The sequence below is a fragment of the Rutilus rutilus genome (genome assembly GCF_951802725.1).
Source record: "Rutilus rutilus genome assembly, chromosome: 3".
Lineage (NCBI taxonomy): Eukaryota > Metazoa > Chordata > Actinopteri > Cypriniformes > Leuciscidae > Rutilus > Rutilus rutilus.
In genome coordinates, this window is record NC_140211.1 from 9285219 (window position 1) to 9309351 (window position 24133).

General features: G+C 39.0%; 1 protein-coding gene across 1 annotated transcript in view; it reads right to left on the minus strand.

Annotated features, from left to right (window-relative positions):
- Positions 1–24133, minus strand: part of dnah2 (dynein, axonemal, heavy chain 2) — a gene marked incomplete at its 5' end in the record, with an annotated part of 117486 nt that overhangs the window by 11282 nt on the left and 82071 nt on the right. Inside the window, 27 exons of the mRNA XM_084404307.1 lie at positions 1428–1612; positions 2054–2245; positions 2363–2553; positions 4038–4221; positions 5611–5759; positions 7108–7294; positions 7437–7563; positions 8748–8947; positions 9174–9318; positions 9460–9593; positions 9671–9819; positions 10446–10596; positions 11630–11696; positions 12065–12213; positions 13486–13611; positions 13735–13899; positions 14015–14131; positions 14869–15038; positions 15343–15484; positions 15616–15732; positions 17071–17281; positions 17455–17594; positions 18801–18933; positions 20795–20934; positions 21035–21195; positions 22425–22592; positions 23626–23775. Of these exons, the coding sequence (XP_084260433.1) occupies positions 1428–1612; positions 2054–2245; positions 2363–2553; positions 4038–4221; positions 5611–5759; positions 7108–7294; positions 7437–7563; positions 8748–8947; positions 9174–9318; positions 9460–9593; positions 9671–9819; positions 10446–10596; positions 11630–11696; positions 12065–12213; positions 13486–13611; positions 13735–13899; positions 14015–14131; positions 14869–15038; positions 15343–15484; positions 15616–15732; positions 17071–17281; positions 17455–17594; positions 18801–18933; positions 20795–20934; positions 21035–21195; positions 22425–22592; positions 23626–23775 (4150 nt within the window). The remainder of the gene's footprint in view (positions 1–1427; positions 1613–2053; positions 2246–2362; positions 2554–4037; positions 4222–5610; positions 5760–7107; positions 7295–7436; positions 7564–8747; positions 8948–9173; positions 9319–9459; positions 9594–9670; positions 9820–10445; positions 10597–11629; positions 11697–12064; positions 12214–13485; positions 13612–13734; positions 13900–14014; positions 14132–14868; positions 15039–15342; positions 15485–15615; positions 15733–17070; positions 17282–17454; positions 17595–18800; positions 18934–20794; positions 20935–21034; positions 21196–22424; positions 22593–23625; positions 23776–24133) is intronic.

Below are 24133 nucleotides of genomic sequence, written 5' to 3' on the forward strand. Positions count from 1 at the left end.
TATATATGTGTGTGTGTGTTTGTTAATTTATATGTATACACACACAGTGCTGAGTAGTAACTGATTACATGTAATCTGTATACATAATCATAATCCAGAAATTAAGTACTTTTAATCAGATTAAAAATTTATAATGTAATGTATTATGTTACTCACTACAATTTTTGTCTTGAAATTTGGAATTAAAAAATTCCTACAATTTGTAAGGAGTCTACCCAGCACTGTGTGCATATTTATATCTTTTTTATATTTTATTTATTTATTTGTATTATTATTATTAATATTTACACACGGTGCTGTAATATATAAATTACTAACACGTAAAGTACAATTAAAATAAAAACTGAAAATATATAAATATAACTAAGCCAATTCAAAATTTTAATAACTATTATAATTGTAATGTAATAAACATATAATGTTCTGCTTGTCTGTCATCAAGTTGCACTGCAATGAATAATTGTTGAATATGTTTCAACTTTGTGTCATTTAGCAAAGGATTTGTGTGAAAGGTTTAATACGCTAATGGTTTAATTGGCTCATAAAAATTTCATCACGTTCCCAAAATAACACATTCTTCAGTTTTCATCTAGAGTTCATATGAAATAACAGAGTAGCAACAGTTTCGTCACTAAAACTTCACAGATACTGTAATTACTGGCAATTTCTATTTCGCCCACCAAGTCCATGCTATTTCCTTTCTACTACTGCCTGAAACTTTAGAGCTGCCTCTGCTGTGCACTCAAGTCACCATGGAGGTACTGATTGAAGGTAATTATAGGATGTGGTTGCTATAGTAACAGATGTTCCATGCGGTGTTGCTGGGTCCTGGTTCCTGAAAGACCAGCCGGCTGAGTCAGAGGAAGTGGAACACGTTTAACACCAGACGCTACGAGATTCAACTTTCGGCCCCATGGGGGAGCTGTTGGTCTTTATTAGATCAGAAGTGTGGCGGCTGAAGAGGACACACGGGAATCCTCACAGCAGGGCAGAGAGGGGTGTCAGGGATCAAAGGGTGCGTGTGTGTGATAGCTTGACATATATTCAATGCACAGTTTGTATGTGATCGAGTAATGAGAAGATCTGTCCGTGAGAGTGTGTGTGATTTTCTTGTGCTTTTGGAACCAGGCAAAAAGTCCGGCCATATGGGGACGCTATATCTCTTCATTATGTTCAAAACCTGTGACTAAGAGTGATGATCATACAAACACTAAAGTCACTGTACAGTGGACCGAATTGAGAGTACATTTGAAATTCTGTGTGTGTGGTTTACTACTGTAGTTTGGGGACAAATCTGTCTCCAAAAATGAGTTAAATCTGGCAAAACTTTTGGGATATTCATAAATAAATTAGATTTAGATAACAGCATTAATAAAACAACAGATGTCCTCATTTAGCTTGATAAAAGCATACGTGTGTGAACTCACTTAAAGAAGGGTGTATCAATAACAGCAGGACAGAAATATTGGTTGATGTAAGTGGTGAGCAGACGCCGGTCCCAGTCGTCGGTCACATGTCCTCCATAGTTGATCCCAGCGATGAGGAACTTAAGAGCGTCCCAGGGGATTTCCTCATACTCATCCAGATAAAGACTCAGAAGATTCTCACTCACCTGAAAGACAGAGAGAGAGCGAGAGAGAGGAGTAATTACTGTAAACACAACCGTACAGTTGTCAAGACATGCAGATGAGGTCAAAGAAGATTTCAATGAATGAATCATATCCATGGTATTTAAAAAAAAAAGATAAAAAAAATTAAATACGAATTTTATAGCCACAGACAATACATATTAAATATGCAGCTTATCTTGAGTTTAAAATATTATGTGAAATTTAAGCTAAAATGTGACCAGGATGCAAAGGAAGCACAGTGTCATTGAGGATATGAGCGAGGGTGAGAAGCATGCTTTCAACTATAATAACTTTGACAAGCTGCCAAAGTTCTAATAATTTTGCAGCCTAATATATATATATATATATATATATGTAATTACATGGGTCATACTTCTCAGGTAGGAAAATACAGAAATCCTTGTCCTTGAATCTTTCTCTACCTCAAAGTCAGAGTCGTTGAAGCTGTAGATGATGTTCCAGCCGAGCTGCAGGAACTTCCTCCTCTCCAGAATGATGCTGTGGAAGAAGCAGAGAGTGAAGAGCAGCTTGCGGTACAGCAGTGGCCGTGAGCAGCGTGAGAACTGAGACTCAGACACCCGCTGATAGAGACGCTTCATATTCCACTTCACCCCCTGCAGAGAAACACCATCACACACACACACACACACACACAAAAACCACTTTAATTGCAGCTCACATCATTTCAAACATCTGCCTACAGTGGATGAAGTGCACGTATATGCGTGTACCCTGGGAGGCTCAGTAGTGATTTTGATGCCCGTCTGCAGGATGGCAATGGGGAATTCTGGGTGAGGGGAGGAGCTCAGCCACAGTCGGAAATCTGGATGACATTCTTGGACTTGAAACTCGTCTACTAACTTATCCAGCTCACACATCCAAGAGAGAGACAGGTGACAATTAGCCAGGAACACCCAGTGACCTACCAGAGAGAAAGAGAGTTTGATTATTAGAATTAGTATATTCATTTTCTGAATAAAATGCGAGTGGTGTTTTCCAGTGCTAAGTGTGTGTTCTTATGTGATTGCTAAGTTCATTTTTTTCATTGTTAGGTTGTTGTTTATTGGCTAAAGTCAAAATAGCCCTCTCTATCATTCACTCTATGATGGTCCCTAAATGTAGATCACCCCTAGGATTTTGTGACATCACAACCATGAGCACATTAACATATGACCGCCACACACATCAATATTGATTCAGGGGGAGTAATCGAACTCTGAAAGTGTGAAAGCACCCTAAAGCTACAGTAAAACGTTCCTGAACTCAAACTATATGACTTGAATGCAATGCAAGTCAGTTTGGATAAAAGTGTCTGTTAAATGATAAATGTAACCGTAAGCAGCAAAGAGATTAATTCTCAGGATCAGAGAGATTGTAGAAAATACTTCTGTAAATGTAAAATACAACTACTTTTGCTGCAAAAAAGTGGACTTATGTACGCTACATTACCGTTAAAACGTTTGGGGTCAGTACCGTTACATTTTTTGAGGTCAGTAAGATGTTTTTGACAGAAGTCTCTTATAGGGGTGTAACGATACCCTCATGTCACGATTTGATACATATCACGATACTGAACTCACGATACGATATTATTGCGATACTCCAAGACATATGGTAAAAGGTTAACCAAAAATGTACTGTTGATTAAAATGCTAAATTTTATATTACATTAGGGGTGTAAATGAATAGGCTTGGACTTGTAATCCAATGCACAGGACAATAGAGACACCAGAATAAAAATATTCATGATTCTGAAGCTGAAAATACTGAATTATTTTAGACGAATATGCTTACACTGTCACTGACTAGACATATTTAAAATAATGTAGGCCACTTTTTACACAAATATTCCCCCATTGCATTATTCTACATTATATTCAACATTATATATAGTAGTTTATTTTAGTACTGACACTAAAACTCTGAAAACTTGAATTTTTTCTCACACAGTAATTTTATTTTGGGTGAACTTTCCACGATACATATTGTTGCATTTCTGTATTGCGATACATTGTGACACTTTATATTGTAACTTACACCCATAGTCTCTTATGCTCCCCAAGGCTGTATTAATTGCTAAAAAATACAAAAATATTGTGAAATAACATTACCGTTTTAAATAGCTATTTTCTATTGTAATATGTGTTTCCTGTGATCAAAGCTGAATTTTCAGCATCATTACTCCAGTCTTCAGTGTCACATGATCCTTCAGGAATCATTCTAATATGCTGATTTGCTGCTCAAGAAACATTTGTTATTATTATCAGTGGATTTTTGTGGAAACTGTGATACATTGTGAGCTTCTCATCTAACTGAAGAATTTTAAGGACAGAGGAAGCTACACACAGGAAGATAAATATAGTGTTAAAAACAGAAGCAGAGAGATAGAGAGAGAGATCACTTCACCATTTGCGACCCCCTCTTTGATCAGCCGCGTTGCGATGGGTGCCTGGCCTTGACCCAGCGAGAGGGCAAAGAAGCGTTGACCCATGCCTGACGTCTCTGCCAGCTGAACCAGTGCTGCCGTTGGGTCCACACCAGGGGACAGCACAAAGATCAGAGGGGTCCTCGTGCTGCTGTCCGCTACAACCTGACACACACACACACACACATAGGATAAATGGGTTTTGGTATAACTGCAGATAGGTTTGACCAGTTCTATTTTCTAAGTAAATGCAAAAGTCAAAATGCATACTGAAAAAATGAGAGAAAAATGAAAAAGGGGGAAAGAATCAGAATTGCGTTTATGTAACCCTGAAACATATCTGATTTATTTCATGCAGTCACTCTCTGTCTAGAGGGACACATATTTAAAATAAAAAAATAAAAAAATAAAAGCCCTGGCGTTGATTGCTATATTGTGCTCCAGAGTTCCAGAGAGTAACGTTATGAAGCAGTCTCACATTCAATTTTCTGAGTTCAAAAGCCGAGAATGTCAGCCTCTTATAGAATGCTGTCAAGGACAAGCTGGCTACATTTCACCTTAACGTAACGCAAAACTTTCCTGTGTTCAGACCCAGGAGCCAGAGTGATATAAAGAACAAAAAAAGATTTATTTATTTCAGTACTAAGCTCTCTTTCACTCTGTGTGTGTGTGTGTGTGTGTGTGTGTGTGTGTTTATGTGGTTCAGGTTAACCCTATGTTATGGAGACAAAGCTTGCATTTACACAGCAAGTCTTAATGCACAGATCTGATCTTAATGAGTTAACGAAAGAGAGAGAGATAGAGAGAGAGTGTGAGTAGCTTAATAGTAAAGCTTGTTGGTTTAATAATTACAGCGAAGTTATCACCTCATTGCTGAGAAATATAAAGTAGCTTTCAGTTTTGAAGCTGTTTTATTTATAAAACTCACGAGGCAGAGGTTGAAAACCAGCTCCTGAATGTTTCAGTGTGCGCAATTTCTTTCCTTTATAAAGTTTCCACCTCAATAAAACAGATGCGAGTGAGCGCATACAGGCACATCTGCTTCACAACACAATATTAAAAAGCGATCTTTGTGGGAGAACGTGTCGCCCTCTCCTTGTGGTGGCTTGGAATTCCAAGGGGAATCGGATACACATGTTTAGACGTTGGTGGGATATCCAGATATCGGATATGTATCTGGTTTAAAACCACATTTGGATGTGAAAAAAATCGGATCTTTGTGTTTACATGTATGAAACAAATTCCGATCTGTGTCAGATGTAAGTAAAAAATCAGATTTTTTTGTGCCGGTGTAAACGCAGCCAAAATGTCCTCACAAAGATGGCAATATCCGAAATCCTAGTGGTGACATTTTTGGTCCCCATGAGGAAAACAGCTTCACAATAAGTGATGTTTTTTGAAAATGCAGAACGTTTTCTGTGTTGGGTAGGTTTAGGGTTAGGGGATAAAATATACACTTTGTACAGTATAAAAATCATTATGTCTATAATGATTATGAAATGTCCCCATAAAACATGAAAACCCAATGTGTTTGTGTGTGTGTGTGTCACTCACAGCCTTCATATCGAGGATGGGCGGCTCTACGAACTGAGAGCCCAGGTTGTTGATGATGAAAGCCGTGACGCAGATGGAGATGCGATCCTGTCGGAGAGATCGTACAATCAGCATCCTCTGCAGCTCATTGCAGCTGTTCTCCCATTCTCCTGCGCAGAGAGAGAGAGAGAGAGAGAGAGAGAGAGAGAGAGAGAGAGAGAGAGAGAGAGAGAGAGAGAGAGAGAGAGAGGAAAAACAAAGCAAGGAGGCAGATTGTGGCATTCAAAGTCAGGAAGAGAGAGAGGGAAGAGAAATGAAGAGGGAAATTAAGAAACGAGCTGATAATGTGTTTCACTCCACTAACTTTAAAAGGGGATTTTTCATTGACTTCTATTGTTTTCATACTGCACTAATGATATTTTCTCTTCCCTTACTAGGAGCTTCAGGAGAATGATTTTTTTAAAGTACCTGAACTGAATGATGTGTGCTTCTGTTAATGATTCCCACACGTGCATTCTTCCGCTAATATAGACCATACAACTCTGACATTGGCTCTGATTTCTAAACGAATGAGGTTCAGTGATCTGCTCTTTATTGTGAATCGAAACCACAGTGACCAGCGTAACCCAACCTGATTCCCAAAACAAATGATTCTTACGAGTCAATTCTTTTTAATGAATCAAAACGATACCCCACAACCAATGTAATTTAACCTGATTCCCAAACAAATTATTTTACGAGCTGTTTTTAAAACCATACACAGTTTACAGTGTAATCGATCCCATGAGCCGACCACCGACCAGTGTAATTCAACACCAGTTCCCCCCGAAATGACCCCTATGAGTAGTGAATCAAAATCATATATCACAATCAGTGTAATCCAACCTCATTCCCAAAATGATGACAGAGAATCAAACATGATTTACTAAAGGCACATGACACTTAAATCAGTGTAGTTACTGACTGGTCGCTCATATCACATCCAGTTAAAGTTCTCCTCATTTGGCAATGGAATTAAATGTATTTTCCCAAATATTTCTTCAAGTCAAGTCACCTTTGTTCATATAGCGCTTTAGACAATACAGGTTGTTTCAAAGCTGCTTAACAGTGATAAATAAGAAAATAACGATTCAAAGATGCTAACAGATTTCAATTCTGCAGTAAAGCAGCTCAGTTCTGGAGTCAGTTCAGTGTTGATTCAGTTCAGTTCAATAACTGTGTGAAGTTTAACAATTATGAAATGAGTTCAATTCAGCTATAAAGCAGCTATGGAGAAAACAGTGATGTCATCATCCTGCTCAGTTCATGTCTCATCCAATAGTGTACTTCTTCCTCAAAAGCACTAAAGGAATCATTATTAAAACATTAAGGAACAAGAATTGTTAAGAGATATCAGAATCAGAACGGTTAAATTCCTTACGATCTCTATCCCGATCCTTATACCTAACCTCATCCTAAAATTAGGTCCCCATAATGAACACAAAACTCGACACACACACACACACACACACACATTACCAGGAAGCGGGGCTTTCTCTGGGTCCGGATTGGTGTACCAGAGGTGCCAGTCTCGAGGGTACTGCTCAAACGAGGCCATGAGTCCATGGAAATTAGTCAGTTTATCCAGTTCAGTTATGTTGTCCCAGTTAGAGTCCAACAGCCAGTTAGAGCAGGGGTTATCCATCTGTTTCTTCTTATCCAGAACCTAATACACACACACACACCGCACAGAGTGCTTTCTGTAACATGAGGACTTTTTTTCATTTTTAAACTAGTCAAGACAATCCTTTCATATAATCCACTTTCAGGCCCAGAATGCACACACACACACACACGGCAGCCCTCACCAGTCCCCCACGGAGGAAGAAGCTATATTCATCCATGCTGAGCTTCCCAGACGCCTCCAGGATCTTGGCACACATGTGGAAACTGAACAGGAGCTTGTGACACTCAAACAGTCCTCGACAGGTGTATCTGCAAACGGATCAAACACTCTGACATCACTCTGAAAGTCATCTTAATATGATTAAAACACATCACATCTATGACACACACGAAAGATGACAACAAACAGGCACTACACAAAGATTTTGTGCGTGACTGCATATGTGTGTGCATAAAGTACCCAGTAGTTATACTTGAGTTACAAATAAAAAGATAACCCACGATAAAAAGATAACTTTTGAAAAGAATACTTGAGTAGGTGTTTTAAAGTAACTGATATTGCATGCAGAGTAATGAAACGGATAAAAACGATGGCATGAGCTGATCACATTGTAGTTGAATGGCAGGAGTGGAGCGCTGGAGTCTGTTAGAATATAGATGAGTCACTTCAAGAACCGTTCAGAGAGTGTGTGAGCTGTCAGACAGACCCATAACTTGTGATTTCAATTCAGACTAATCGCTCTAAACAAATCGTTCAGACTGCATATTAAAAGAATGACAATTGTTTGAGAATTAAACATCAATCCCAAAATGACAAGGTCACTTTGTTTTATTGAAACTAATTTCATATGCATATACATTTGTTTTTCCAACAGTTTTGTCCCTAAGAAAGTTTCATCAAAAAATGTGTGCACTATGTGTTTACATGAGACATCAAAAATCAAAGAAAAAATATTGTTTTTATGTCTTTTCAATTCAAGCTGTAATTTTGTCAACATTTAATTGTGAGTAATTAGAATGCATAATTGTAACATAAATGCATGCACTACTGTTAAAAAGTTTTGGGTTTTAAGAAATCATTGATCAAAAATGAATGTATAAACACTGTTACAAAAAGTTACATTTAAAAATGCAGTTCTTTTGAACTTTCTACTCATAAAAGAATCCTTAAAAACATATCATGGTTTCCTCAAAAATATTAAGCAGTTTTCAGTTTTGATAATAATAAGAAATGTTTCTTGAGCAGCAAATCAGCATCTTAGAATGATTTCTGAAGAATCATGTGACACTGAAGACTGGAGTAATGATGCTGAAAATACAGCTTTGCCATTAAATGAATAAATTATATTTTAAAATATATTAAAATGTAATAGAAATTAACCGCTGGGGCATGAAAGTGCAAGTAAAGTGGAAGAAAACTCAAAAACAGTATCAAAGTATTTCTCCTTTTCCGCCTCTGTACAGATACGCATGTGTGTGAGTGTGTCTCAGACCTGTAGACGGCATAAGTGTGGTGTCTGTTGAGGTTGTTTATCCTCTCCTCCAGTTTGTGGCTGCGGGGGCTGCTCTCTATACTCAGGGTGAACAGGTTGATGTAGGCGTCCAAAGAGAACTGATACATGGGATCTATACAGCCCAGATCATTCAGTACAAAGAACAGAATGGACGCCCTCTGGGCACAGGGGCGGTAGGCCTGAACACACACAAACACACACAGATGGGTGTCTATAGCTTTGTCTGCCTCTCCTGCTATCAACATCCTCATCTCAGCAGTCTTTTTATCTGTCTGCCTTATTCAGAGCTGCAATCTTTAATCCAATCTGGCAACCCTTTCAGCACCATCCCTCACACCATCTCTCTCTCCTTGACCTCCCCCTCATCCCTCTCTCTCTCTCTCTCTCTCTCTCTTTCTCTCTCACCTCTCTGGCAGTATCGATTTGGCTCTCGGTCAGTTCGCTGATCTCAAGTTGTTCTGCGACCTCAGTGGCCGTGACTTTGGAGGTCTGAAGGGTGTTCACCAGCTGAACGTCATCCAGCAGGGAGCCGGTCGCCTCGTTCAGCAACCTGTACACACACAAAGGAAACGGATGAGTGAGATTTGCTAACATAAACACACTGATTATTAGAGTTACTGATGTGTTAGTGGCACTCATATAAAGGTGTTAATGGTGTGCCGTGACACATGTAAGAGTGTGTGCCGCCCACCGCAGGATCTCGTCCTCCAGCTCCTGCAGTTTCCTCTTGCCAGAGGCGATGTTGATCACCAGAGAGTCCTTCTGTTCCTCCAGCTCAGGACGCTCCTTCCTCACGACGATCCCCAGCAGCTGGGCCTCCAGACCCTGACGCACACAGAGTTATACTTCATCCTCAAAGACCTCTGTCATGGGAACAAGTTCAATAGCACAAACACACAGACCTGTTCTTTAACAGCAAAGTTGACGATGGTGGTTTTGGAAGAGATCTCAGGTGTGTAATGTGGATTGGACAGTTTGGTGGTCATGTAGAAACGGAATTCTGGACTGTATTCCACCTCTTTGTCTCCCAGTTTTAACAAAAAACGCCCACCTGCAGAACACACACAAGAGACATGGAACATTTCCTTGTCCGATGTGAACCTACAAGGCTGGAAATGTAATCACAGTGGCAAATTTTACTAGCCCTGGTGATAATTTCACTGGCCTTAAGGCATTTTTTTTCTTCTGTTTGCTATTTTAGCAATATATTTTAACTGAAAGAAACTTGCTCTGTCTTAATATCTTCAAATATCTTAAAATATGTCACAATATTTATGCACACCAGTAATGTTTTTACCAAGGCATGTTTATAAAAGCTACTTAAATGTCCTAACTGAAATAAGGCCTAATCCTGGCTTAATCTGAGCCCTGTCTGTGAAACGGGGCCATAGATTTTTTTTGTGATTTTATTTTATTTTACTTTATCATTATTTCATTATGATTTACAACATATAAATATATTTTCAAAGTTAAATAACCTTTACATATTTAACTTAGTAATGTACACCGATATAATAATCTAAAAACGCATTTAGGGCTCTTGACAGACATATTCATAAACACACAACATGACACCATGCACCTTCTCTCATCTTTATTATCAAGCACTTTTATCAGTCAATGTGAGCTGTGTGTATGTGTGTGTGTGTGTGTGTGTGTGTGTGTGTGTGGACTAACCAACTCGCGTGAGGGACTTGTTGAGGATGGGGGCCAGTGAAGGATCTAGTTCCTCCTGGACGTTCTGCAAGAGAACCGGGGAACCAAACTGCACCGCATTCTCCAGGATCCGCAAAAAATCCGGCATCTGCAGGTCTATCACCTTCAAACCCTGACAAAGAGAGAGACAACATGAGGACTAGACGAGAACATGAAGGACACACAGAGGACAGGATAATGACATCAACTAAGGAGAAAAAAGTAAAGGTAGCAGAGAGGATAAATATGTTTCAAAAGTGATAAATGGACATCGAAGAAAGAAAATGGGACGTAAAAGCGACGGAGGAGAGCTGAAGGAGGCAGAAAAGCTTCAGCTCTGTCATTTTGTCATTGTTCGTAAATGTCAGCGTTTAACTGTAGCGTGTGAACTGCACTCGCCGCTCCTGACACTCACCACTACAGATGAGAAAAGACGAGCGAAGAGGAGGAAAAGGTCACAGACAAAGAGACAGAGGAAAAACAGACTGAAGCTGAACAGCAAATTATCCCGAGAGATGAGAGACTATGAAAATGCATGTCCTCCTATATCTTCTTCTGAACACACCTAACAGACTATCTGTCCATCTCTCTATCTACCTATCGGTCTGTCTGTCTATCCATCCATCCTCCAACCCATCCATGCACAGCAAACAAAAGCATCTCTGTCCCGGCAGAGAGTCACAGAGAGCGAGTGTATTAATGTGCATCTGTGTTCAGAGGGAGTGATAAATGGAAGGTGTATTGTGCTGAAGGAGAGCAGGTGACGAGACGCGGCCTCACAGGGAAGGCAGTCTCCAACTCACAGGAGGATTGAGTTTGGAGTTCTTGTATTCTAATTAAGGGCTCTGAAAATGGCTCGTATGAGGGTTAGACGGTGAGTCATGTGATGAGAACAGTGACTCTGGAAAGGCTATGTTGGCGCTGAATGTGGGTTACGTTTTTCTCCATGGAGAATTAGATCTAAGGCTGTCTAATAATCATGGCAGTCTTGTTTCCATTGTTTCTGCCTTGCCCTGATGTCTGTATTTGTTACCAAGACATTTACTGCAAAATAACATATAATAAGTCTGTGTTCAGTACAAGGGCTCTATGAACTCATATATATAGGAATGTGTGTGTGTGAGTGAGAGAGAGAGAGAGAGAGAGAGAGAGAGAGAAATATTTACTCGTTTGGACTCCATGTTCTTAATCCACTTTAGTGCTTGTCCTTGAGGGTCCACCATTAGTGGCCATCTGTAGGGAAGGACAGAGAGAGAGAGAGAGAGAGAGAGAGAGAGAGAGAGAGAGAGAGAGAGAGAGAGAGAGAGAGAGAGAGAAATATTAGTGCTCACTATAAATGCATGTCACATTATCCATAAATAGGCTATTTCATAACAATCCATAATCTCAAAATGCCATTAATCTGTTTAGTGTGTGTATGTGTGTGCGTGTATGTGTGAGGGAAGAAATTAGCATTAGCTATAAATGAACAATCACAGAAAACTGAGCCTACTATCATCTTTATCTAATTATTCTCCAATCACTATTCATTACTGCCCATTATTCATGAGATATCATCATTTTTCTAATTAGCGTTAAGGGATTGGCTCTCTGGGCCTGACCGGTTGCCACGGGTGACGATGACTCCGTTCTCGGTGGAGAAGGCATCAGACGGGAGGCCTTGGATATTCCATTCGCGCACTGCCGTGGGTTTAGACAGAAACACTGCAAAACTGAACCCCGGAGAACACGGCACCTCCAATTCTCTCACCTAGAGATGAAAAGGGTAGCGAAGGATTCGGGCAAGGGCATTTGAATGAGAGGAGAGAGAAATTGTTAGAGCTGTCACATGCATAATGTCATAATATTATCCGTAAAGTGTGCAATACTACGCAATACTGAACCAATACTGAACCAGTGCTCTAGATGCATGAAATTTTGCTTGACACAAGTATCAATAAAAGCTATTAGCACCATGTTTACACTGGGGGATAAAGGCGAGCTAAGGCAAAACAGACAGACAGAACAATAGACAAACAGACAGACAGACATTTAGATTGAAAGACAGATATATAGAATGACAGATGATAGATAGATAGACAGAATGATAGATAGATAGACAGACAGACAGATAGATATAGATAGAATGACAGATGATAGATAGATAGATAGATAGATAGATAGATAGATAGATAGATAGATAGATAGACAGAACAATAGACACACAGACAGACAGACAGACAGACAGATAAATAGACAGATAGATAGATAGATAGATAGACAGACAGACAGATAGATATAGATAGATAGATAGATAGATATAGATAGAATGATTGATAGATAGATAGATATAGATAGAATGATTGATAGATAGATAGATAGATAGAATGACAGATGATAGATAGATAGACAGAACAATAGACACACAGACAGACAGACAAATAGACAGATAGATAGACAGACAGACAGACAGACAGATAGATATAGATAGAATGATTGATAGATAGATAGATAGATAGATAGAATGACAGATGATAGATAGATAGATAGATAGATAGATAGATAGACAGAACAATAGACACACAGACAGACAGACAGATAAATAGACAGATAAATAGATAGACAGACAGACAGATAGATATAGATAGAATGATTGATAGATAGATAGATAGAATGACAGATGATAGATAGATAGATAGATAGATAGATAGACAGAACAATAGACACACAGACAGACAGATGGATAGACAGACAGACAGACAGACAGACAGATGGATAGACAGACATTTAGATTGAAAGACATATATAGAATGACAGATTACAGACAGACAGACAGATAGATAGATAGATAGATAGATAGATAGACAGAACAATAGACACACAGACAGACATTTAGATTGAAAGACAGATATATAGAATGACAGATTACAGATAGATAGGCATACATACAGACAGACAGACAGACAGACAGATAGATAGATAGATAGATAGATAGATAGATAGATAGATAGATAGATAGATAGATAGATAGATAGATAGATACCTGTTTCATCCAGATATCTGTGACCAGCTCATCTCTGTAGTTGGACAGGAAAGGGCCCATGTAGGAAAGGAAGGCAGCACCCAGCAGGCAGTCTCCTACCAGACAGGACATGTTCTTCTCCAGACCCTGAGCAATCACACACACACACAAAATCACATCAGAGACCTCTGGCTGCATTTCTCATCCATATATAAAACATCAGGGTGACTGTGTGTGTGTGTGTGTGTGTGTGTGTGTGTGCGTACGTACAATAACTGTCTCCTCCCAGCGAACTCTCTCTCCCGCCAGTCCAGACACCAGCTTGCCGGCCCGGTCCAGTTTGATCTCCATGTTCTCGGATTTCCTCCGCAGCTTTTCTTTCTGGGCCAGCTTTTCATCATACTGTCTCTTCAACTGATCCAGCTTCTCTCCTACCTATAGACGTACACACAAACATGTTATATCACGCTATATCACTCGAACAGCATTGACACAGTCACGTCCACAAGCTTGCACAAACACAACGCAGGACAGACTGACACACACTGACCTCTCTGAGTTTGCCCTGGGCTTCAGCCAGTGAAGCCTGTTTCTCAGCCAGCTGAGTCATTGCTCCATGCAGCCTGGCTCTCTTCGGCTCGACCACCCTGAAGATACGGCCGTAAACCTGATATATATACACAAACACACACACAGATATGAGAGCATATAAAAATTTAGTGACGTTTCAGTGTCACACTCTTAAGGCCCCTTCACACCAAGAATGATAACTTTACCAATACCTAAAAAATATTGCTCAAAGGTATCCCGATCTTCAAGCTGAATGAATTTTTTTTGGCTTGCTTAGTTGGGTTTTATAAGACAAAGTGATTTTTTTTTTCCAGCTGATGAACGAAAACATTAAAAAAAAAACATTAAAACCCCCCAAAAATAAAACAAATCCCAATAAAAAAGTCTGCATTAAACAAAAGATCTTTTCTTCCCTATTGTGACGAATATCTGAGTGAAGCAGCTTCTCAAATGAGAAAAAATGTAGGGCGGGAGTTAATATGTCCATCTGGAATTGATTGAATCATTGTCATTTGCTAATTGCTGCAATCTCATGTGAGTGACAGGTTGGTGAAGTGGAGGGATTAATGAAGAGATGTCGTGGTGAGAACTATTATGAGGAAACATCAATAAGAAAAATGATGTGCCGTGACAAATCATTTATAATAAACACTGTAATATTCCATAAAACAATGAGAATCATCAAATTTGATTTCATGGTGACTTTAAAGCACATAGAATAATTGCTGGTGTGGACGGTGATAAAGTTTTCGTTCTTGGTGTGAACGGGCCATTAGAATAAACGTTACAAGGTGTCACACCATTCAGGTGTCGCAACTGTCATCAGTGCTGTACCTCCATGGCCCTGACCCACATGCAGAGGGACTTGGCAGCAGACGAGACCCGTCCGATGATCTCAGGCTGGAAGTCGGGCTGTGTGCAGTAATGTCCGATGGTCTTCAGCACGCGTTCGGAGATGTTGTCCTTATCAAAATTCACCAGTTGCTTAATGAAGTTGGACTCTCCTAAAACAAATGGCTTGTTTTCAGCTTCAGGCAAGCACATATTTCATTTTTTCCCCCGCAATCTGTTCTGTGGTTATGTGCTTTCTACTGCATTGTGCTGACCTTTTTAAATATATCCTGGCATGCTAATGAATCACCCAACCCTCCCCTCACCCGAGTCTTTCTCTCTCTGTTTGGCTCATGAGATTTCGGTTATACAGTAGTCTGGTATGGATTTCATGCCTGAGCCAGCGCCTGAATCCATGTGTGACACCAGTGTGATTGAGTGATTTAATAATGATCTGGAACTCTCTTTTTCTCGTACCCAGTTGTCTCTTGGCCTCTGCCCAAGTTGGTTCACATCCTCTGAGGATCATAACTGCCTGCATGACGGTTTCCACAAGAGCTGGAGGTCTGCCATAAGTCTTGATCTCCGTCATGTCTTTCTTATTCAGCGACTCCAGAGCCTGAAGACAGTCCAACAAGATTACCACAGTTTTTTCATGTGCTGATGAAAACATTATGCATCACATATTCACTTGCGCTGTAGCTGTATCATGTCATGTTGAAAGTAATAGTTGCATGAATGCAGAATGACCTTCATTGCTTCCTCTAGAGCAGGAAGTGCTTCATCTAGGTCTCTCTGAGCGTTCTCAGCCATGGCCTTACACTTTATTTCTTCAGTTTCTATTTTCTCACTGTGAGCACCCACCGCCTACACACACACACACACAGAGAGACACACACACATTAAGAAACACCACAGACAAACCAACAAGGTTATAAATATCCAAAGAACGCATGCTAGCTAACACACATAAAGAAAAAACACACAAGCGTGCGCATACACAGACACACGTTCCAAACACAAACATCAATATGCAACAACAATAAAGAGTAATGCTGAACACTATGGCGATATATAGCATCAGACAACAGAAACGTGTCAACCGGTAGAGAATCTGCTGTATGATTTATACAACAGCATATGCAGGAATGTTTACAATGTACTACAAAGATCATATTTTTGAAAAATAGACATGCTATATGGTTATGCAATGTATAAAACATTTCAAAGGTTGAATTTCCAGCAAAAAATAGCTTTATCACAATATGTACCGTTGCCGTAATTTCATACTGAAATGATCATACATCATATATCATATCATTCGAACAACATTTCATCAAACTTTGAGAATTGCCTTAATCTCTTAAACAACTGAGAATATAGTAATCAAACTACATTTTATAAAAAACACCTGTCAAGTTTATAACGTATATTACATCAGCATATGAGAGTCAAATTGGACGACTACAGGGATTCATCTCAAGATCACTCTTCATCTATTGGCAAAGTTAGGAAAAGAAGATCAGTCAAAAATATTCAAATCAGGAATGTGAGAATCACTCAGTTCTCTGATCATTCTGATTCAATTTCAGCAAATGAAGAACAAATTTATACTCAAGTGCGTTCTGTTTTATGCACGTTATCGTCTCTGACAGACCGCATGTTGAAGCCGCTCAGGACGCCATTTTAACTCATTCAAAACATCAGGAAATGCGCGATTCGCTGGACCTCTGCTTCTCGTAAATACTATTTATTTTCTGACAGACATCAATTTCGTGATATTCAAATTTGAAAACAGATGGATCGTACATCGTAGGGTAATAATTATGTATTTCTTAGCCAGTAAGTACTGAGTGATTGATGGCCATGAGTGTGTTATGTCAGCCAGCCTAGGTTTTGACGGACGTGGTTACATGCGTAAGGGGTGAACTATGTTTGATTTGAAATATGTTTGTTTTGAGTAATTATAAAATGTGCTGGAGATGGTACTTATTTTATGGCTTCAATAAATGTAAATGTTACTCAGAGACTGACATGTTTGGCTTGTCAAAAATATTACATCCAGCTGTCGCAAATTCATTGACGTTTGAAAATCAAGTTATTATTTTTTTTACCAGGCAAAGAGTGGTTTTGATGGTCTCTTATAACAAAAATCCACCCCTAATGAAGAGCCTCAACATAAGACAGACTGACACACACACACACCTTCTGCTGTTCATCTGCCTCTCTCTTCTGCTGCACAATGACAACCAGATATTCCTCACACTGTTTCTGGAACTCAGCTACTTTCTTCTTGGCCTCTTCCAACTCTACAGACATGGCCTCCACCTTACTGCGCGTGTCATCGATCTTAAACAAGCCATTTCTCAACTTAGACACCTGCTCTCCGAGCTCACCACGCTTCTCAGACAACAACCTGAGAAAAGAGAGAGAGTTTTCAGAATAAACACTTTGTTTTAGTTCGAGTAAGAGATTTACAGTTAACAGGCAACAGTAAAATGGAAACAGGAAACTATCATGTCTTTTAAATCCTCATAGCAGCTAAAAAAAACAAAAAGAGAAATTGAGAAAAGTGTGTTTGATTCCTACTTCTTATATCCAGAAACCAGCTCCAGGTAGTTGGTGGGTGTGACGTAATTGTGTCTCTTCAGTTCTATTTTCATTCTGTTAGAGAACTGGGCCACAGACTGATGCACGGTCACAAAGATACTGGCAACTTTAGTCTGGATCTGTGAAGCCACCAGAGAAATGACAAGTTGTGGCAGCCTCGCTTTTAAACAAACCTCGCACAAGATCACAACAGAAGTATGCTAAACCCAAACTAATCCTAAAACAGACAAAAAGAAAACTAGGCTTGAACTCTCTCCAAACAACTCTCTCTTCTCAATGGAGAAGTGATTTGTAGTTCAAAAACTGTGAGCAAAAAGAAACACGGTCTGTATGATATCCCTCTCAACGGAAACAGAAGAATCTCACGGAGATGAAGGAAGAGAGAGTAAAAGACTCCTGATGAATCTTAACACTGGAAATTCAATTAACCTATGATTCAAAAGCAGCCGCTAAGAGATGAAGTACCTCAAAAAGAACACAAATTAAAGGCCAGGGCTGACTTGATTGGACTTATAGTGTATAAAAGGAATATTCTGAGTGAAAAGTTATACAACAACTTTAAAGGTACACTCAGTAACCTATCCCTCTTTAAATAGTTCAATGTTTTTGAAAGAAGTCTCTCATGCCCTTCAAAGCTGCATTTATTTGATCAAAAATTCAGTAATATTATGCAATTTTATTTCAGCTTAATATATCTGTTTTCTAGTTTAATGTATTTTAAAACGTAATTTATTCCTGTGATCAAAGCTGAATTTTCAGCATCATTACTCCAGTCTTCAGTGTCACATGATCCTTCAGAAATTAAATAAAATATAATATAATGTATTTATTAATTTATTTCATTGAGGGGGGCATCCAGGTCATGGGGGCATTACACGACTAGCCAAATAATACTCACTCTGTAATCCAATTTTTTTTTTTTTTTGGGATAAGAAAATCTACTTTAACTACTAATTACACATTTCAACAATATCATTATCAACAAAAAAATTTGCATGAAGCTACATCCACACCACTAGGAGTCAGTATAAGTCAAAGATGACAGACAGAACAACAAATACAAAACTACTGAGTGCACTTTCTAAAAAAAAAAAGATAAACAAAATTTGCATTACTAGTTCTACACTTTCATTGGATGTCTAGGGGAAAACTGTCCATTGTAAGTACATCTGTTTTTGTTTGTTTTTATAAATTGAGGTACACGTCGAAATCATTTAACGGGGTAGATGTTAACCTATTTAACACGAATATTTCTGTATGCAATTTTGTGCTCTGCAAAACACTGACAACATTTGTAAAATCCATTGTTTGTTGATGTGTCTTACCCCATCCTCACTCCCTAGAGAGAGTCCATCCAAACATCTTTCTGCCACTTCCAACAGAGCGTCACGTGGCCATTCAGAGAACCAGTCTATTGTGGTGCAGTTCACCAGTGCCGGGTACTGACGGAGACGGTTCCTAATCAAATAAACACAGAAACAAACAGGCCTTACATACCCATAATCCCTCCATTATGTAGACAGTTCAAGATGATTTGCATTGATTTGTCACAAACACTAATATCACCCACCGGTTCAGTCATGCTAGTTAAAGTCAGACCAGTGCCAGACCAATCAGAGTGAGTGCTTAGATGATTCGGGCTGTCATATTTAACGAGTCAGGGCCCTACGGGTCACATTACGCACAACCGCCTCCTTCATGTGACGGCAGATGCAAATGAGTGATTAGCGAGAACATTTCCCATGCATGTTTCTATAGTGCTGCAAGTGCGACAGGCATAATTACAAAGCAGGAATGTTCTTGCCAGCCGCCGTCTGGGGGCCAGTGAACAATGGACCGCATCTACTTATCTCCGTCTCTCATCGAACCTAATATTTACCTGTATTATGGCTCTTCCTTGTTATTTGTGTTGTCATTATTTATCATTATTGATCGAGCACACTATAACTATGATCTGCAGGTAACATGCTTCTGCTCTGGCAATACAAACGCACTGTTGTTGGTCATGCCAATAAAGCCCCTGAAGCTGAAATTGACTGAGACACAGCAAGCTAAAGACGGAAAAGCAAACAGAAAGAGAGAGAGGGGAAGCCAGATTTACTATATCATTTACAAAGACACTTGCGAGTTTACGACAGCACACGGTAAAGCGATTGTAGATGGAGGGCGGAGCTTTGTCTTCCTGATGTGTGTGACATGACAGTGGCAGAGAGGTTTACTCCAGTCGTTTCCTCTAATTTCACCCAGTTGTATCTCTCATCCACTTTGAACTCGCTCAATGAGTCATCGGTTGACTCATAAGCAGCTATACTGTGTGTGTGGGTCTGTTCGGTTAAACCGTATATCGGCGTTCACTGTGAATCAAGCATTCAGAGAGAGATCTTAAGCCATAAGAAGCCACAGGATGGATCCCAATGTTAGCATGGTAATCAAGGCTGACTCACTATTTGAGCAAGTTAGATTATAAGCAGTAGGCGTGCATGTGTGCTGTATTACAGTCAGCTATATTAAATCCACGCACATGGGATTTTGTGGAGACACTGAATGCTGAAGTGGTGGCGGGTTACAGTCGTGCCTTTGCATGCGATGTCTATAGTACGTAACTAGCATAGTATGCATTAGCTTGCCACAGTATGAGGGATAGAGATTGCCTTTCCTTTATGCCTCCATCTACATTTATTTTCATTATTAATATCGTCGCCACATTGCTTAATAGAGTTTCATAAATTAATCTTACTGCATAATTAAATGTATTCTTTTTTCAAAATGTATTTAAGCTTTGTTCAACACTGCACATTTAATTTAATTTAATTTAAGTAGGCAAATGATTAGCTAGTGTTGCTCTTAATGTCAATAATAAAGTAATAATTATTACTATTATTATTATTATTATTATATTTAACTGTTAAAAAACAGAAGCTGATCACGTTTAATTAAATTAAATTGTTAAATTCATTCAATAATAATAACTTTTATTATTCTAAATATTTTTTATTTATTATTATTTTTAAATTCTAAAAATTAAACAAATTAAGAGAACAACAAGAAATATATTACTATTGAAATAATACTATTGTGCTGTAAAAAAAAGAAATTAATAATAATATTTGTTAATATTTATGCAGCAAATTTTCATGGATCATAATGAAAAATCACATAAATGTTTTCATTTTATAGATGACATTAGCATTTTACTCTATTTGCAATGTTGTTATTTCCCCTAATTTTCCTTGTTTTGCCCTATTTCTCATTGTATGCAGCTTTGCTGTTTTTTTGTCATGCAAATAAAACACACTAAAATGAAACTGATAGAGCGCACCTGAATGGATCTCCTACAGGGCTCATGCACAGCACAATGTGCAGGTTGTTTCTGACGCGCTCTATCAGGTAGTTAAACATGGCGTCTGGTGTCTCCAGGATATTGTCCTTCCTGGCTGAGTCTGACAGAGCGTTCTGGATCTACATAAACAAAACATGTTGAAAATCTGCTCTCACTGTCACAGACATTATTAAACCCAAGCCTACAGTCACAAGCATTAAAACGTATATGAACACACACCTCATCGAGCTCGTCTGCTTTATAGAGATTGGGCACCTCCCCTGAGCTCAGGATGTTGTTAATGTCTTCAAGGAAGGACTCGTCCACGATCTGTGTGTCATTAAACAGGAACACAGTGGGCTTGTTTTCCACTCCTGTCAGCCGATAGAGCTTTTTAATATCTGTATGGGGAGAAGAAATAAGTCAAATATTCCATTAGGGCCACATTAAACTGTGCTGTGAAGGCTACAATGTGCATAACATAAGCATAGATCCTTAGGTCCTGAGCACTGGGGCAAGAGGCATTATTCTTCAGCATTTGATTTACCACAACATGCCACAGGACAAAATATCAACGCCTTTGGTATATATTAAGAGCTTTATATCCGAGATCTGAAATTGAAAGAATAACTCAGCCAAATGCCTTACATTAGTTGGTCTTGAAATACAATTGAACAGGCCTGAATGTTCAGATAACCCTTTAAAGGACCAGCAAAACAGGTTTAGATGCTGGTTTGCTGGTGTCCCCATCAGGCTACTTAACTAACTTAACCAACAACATTTCCTTGGTCAAGTAGCTGGACAAACTATCTCAATGAACTAGCTCAATTATGAGATGTTTAAAGAGGCTTCTGGTTTTATTGTTTGTTCCTGTAGGTCAACTTGAAGAGTTGTTGGTGGTAAAACACCAATATCATGGTTTGATTGCGTTACTCCCTAAAAAAATAAAGAATTTTGTTACTTAGATACTTTTTATGGAAAGCAAGCACTACGTTAAGTGAGTAATAAGTTACTTTTTCTCACCTGGGCTGGGCTTGCTTGTTTGTTTTCAATAAAAACAATTAAAAAAGTTCTATTTTTGGCAAATGTAAAGACCCCTTCACACCAGAAGGTGAAACGAATAAGCCTCAGGCTGAACGAAATGCAAATTTATGCCTACAGAGTAGAGGACGCGGATCAAACAAACGTTTCAGCTGTGCTGCTGTTCTGGATTGTAGAAGAATAGGACGCCGAAGAAGTTTAACACTCTAACGTCAGTAATAAAAACACAAATGTGATGTTTATCTAAAGTCATTGTTGCTTATTAGTATGGCTGAACTGGATCATCGAAAGTCCGCAGTCAAGACATCGGTTAATAAAGTGAGACTTTTTGTGCGATTAATGGAATTAAGCTTACACTGTTTATCTTGTTTAACACGTTCATTTCGTCATCGTTTGCTATATTCAGCAAAGTAAACCATCAGATTGAAGGCCGATTCTCACAAAACTGTATTTTAATGTGTTACTTTACTAGTTACTTGAAAAAAGTAATCTGATTACGTAACTCGTGTTACTTGTAATGCGTTACCCCCAACACTAACCATGCAATCATCTGCTAAGTGAATAAATGTAAATTGTGTGTAGTACTCACCCTCTCTGAACTCTTGTTTGCGGTACTGTTTGGTGACCTCCACCTGGAAGACCGTAAACTTACAGATGTAAGCGGCCAGTCTGGCTAAACTCTGCCTGCCCGAGCCACCGATACCAACCAGTAACATGTTCCCCCGGAGCTGACTGATCACACGCACCAAACGCGTTACTGAGGGGGCAGAGAGAGGGCGCTGTTTCCATCATTACAATCACAACGGTGCATGAATCATGTGTCATTTGGTCAATGAAACATTAACAAACACAAATACACACACTCACACTCACACCCACACCACTCCCGCAGGAGGCCAAACAAACAACCGATCACAAAGGAAACTAATTGGCACAAAACTATAATTAGTTATGAACGTACGCATATAAACATACACGTTATACTTGCTAATTTCATAATCAATCAGCTACGCACAGCGGCGTGTCATTGAACTGAGTGTTTGTGATGTGTGAGGTGCATTCACCGAGCTGAATGCGAGACCGCTTTAATGTCACAGCGGCAGGATGCATATAAAGCATTCTTATATGCGTCTTTGACAGTAAATGCCTGAGTGACATATAGTGCTGGGGAACCGGCTGCCTAATTATTCTCCCTGCTGATGCGATGGCGTTCTTCTTTGTGGGAATGAGAAGGGTAATTATTCATGCTCGCGGGGGGTCTGAGGGCTGAAGTGCATGTGATTTTGAAGAAAGTTATATATGTGTGAGTACTGAATGAGAACTGGGGAGGTCACTGATTTACGGGGCTCGAAAGCGCACATTGAATCAAGGGTATTGTGACGTGGACGGAACCATATGATGAGAGCTGTATAATAACTGTTCCATGAATACTGATAGAACAGAACTAGTGGAATTTGTTTTTTACATCATTCAATGGCACCATGATAAGTTACTGAGACAGAAGCAAATTTGCTCAAATCCACAATGGTGATCGTGGAGTTCCCGTTGTAGGCTCAATCTTTTGGCCCAGAGATTTAACCACTAATACCGGGGACACACTTAAGAACTGAACACACTTACGGAATGTTTCCAACGACAGATTTTAAACACAGACTGTGAACACCGACTGAACGGGACTTTGGGCATGATCAGTCGTAAGTATCAAATTACATTCATAATCGGCCTAACAGTCGTTAAGTGTGTCCCTGGCTTAAGCAAAGCTACTCCATTCACTCCGACCATGCTCTCACCGTGCTCTATAGCGTCTCTGAAGAGCACCAGGCTCATGGGCACCACACCAGGAGTCAGGTTATAGTCCTCCAGCTGGTTTTCCATATGAACCTTTAGAGCTTTAAAGTCTAACAGGTCCTCATACACGTGTGGCTCCCTCAGGAAGTCACCTAAAATAAAAACACACAAACAAAGTTGATATAGATGTAGATAAAAATAATAATAATAATAATAAGAAACATTATAGATTAATAAAAAATAAAAAAAACTGTAAATAAATACATTTATAAATTTAAGATAAATATGACTATTGGTGAACTTTAGTAATAATTGGAAATCATTGATTTAATTTATTTTAAATTTCAAAAGAGCAGTTACCGATTGACTTACTTTATGTATTAAAAAGTAGGTGCTTGTGGAAATTTATTAGCCAATTAAGTTAGTCACTGATCAGCTAAATTGACAATTCATCATGTGGAAAACAACAAATTAATTTTCAGATGAAATATATATTTTCAAATATGTCTA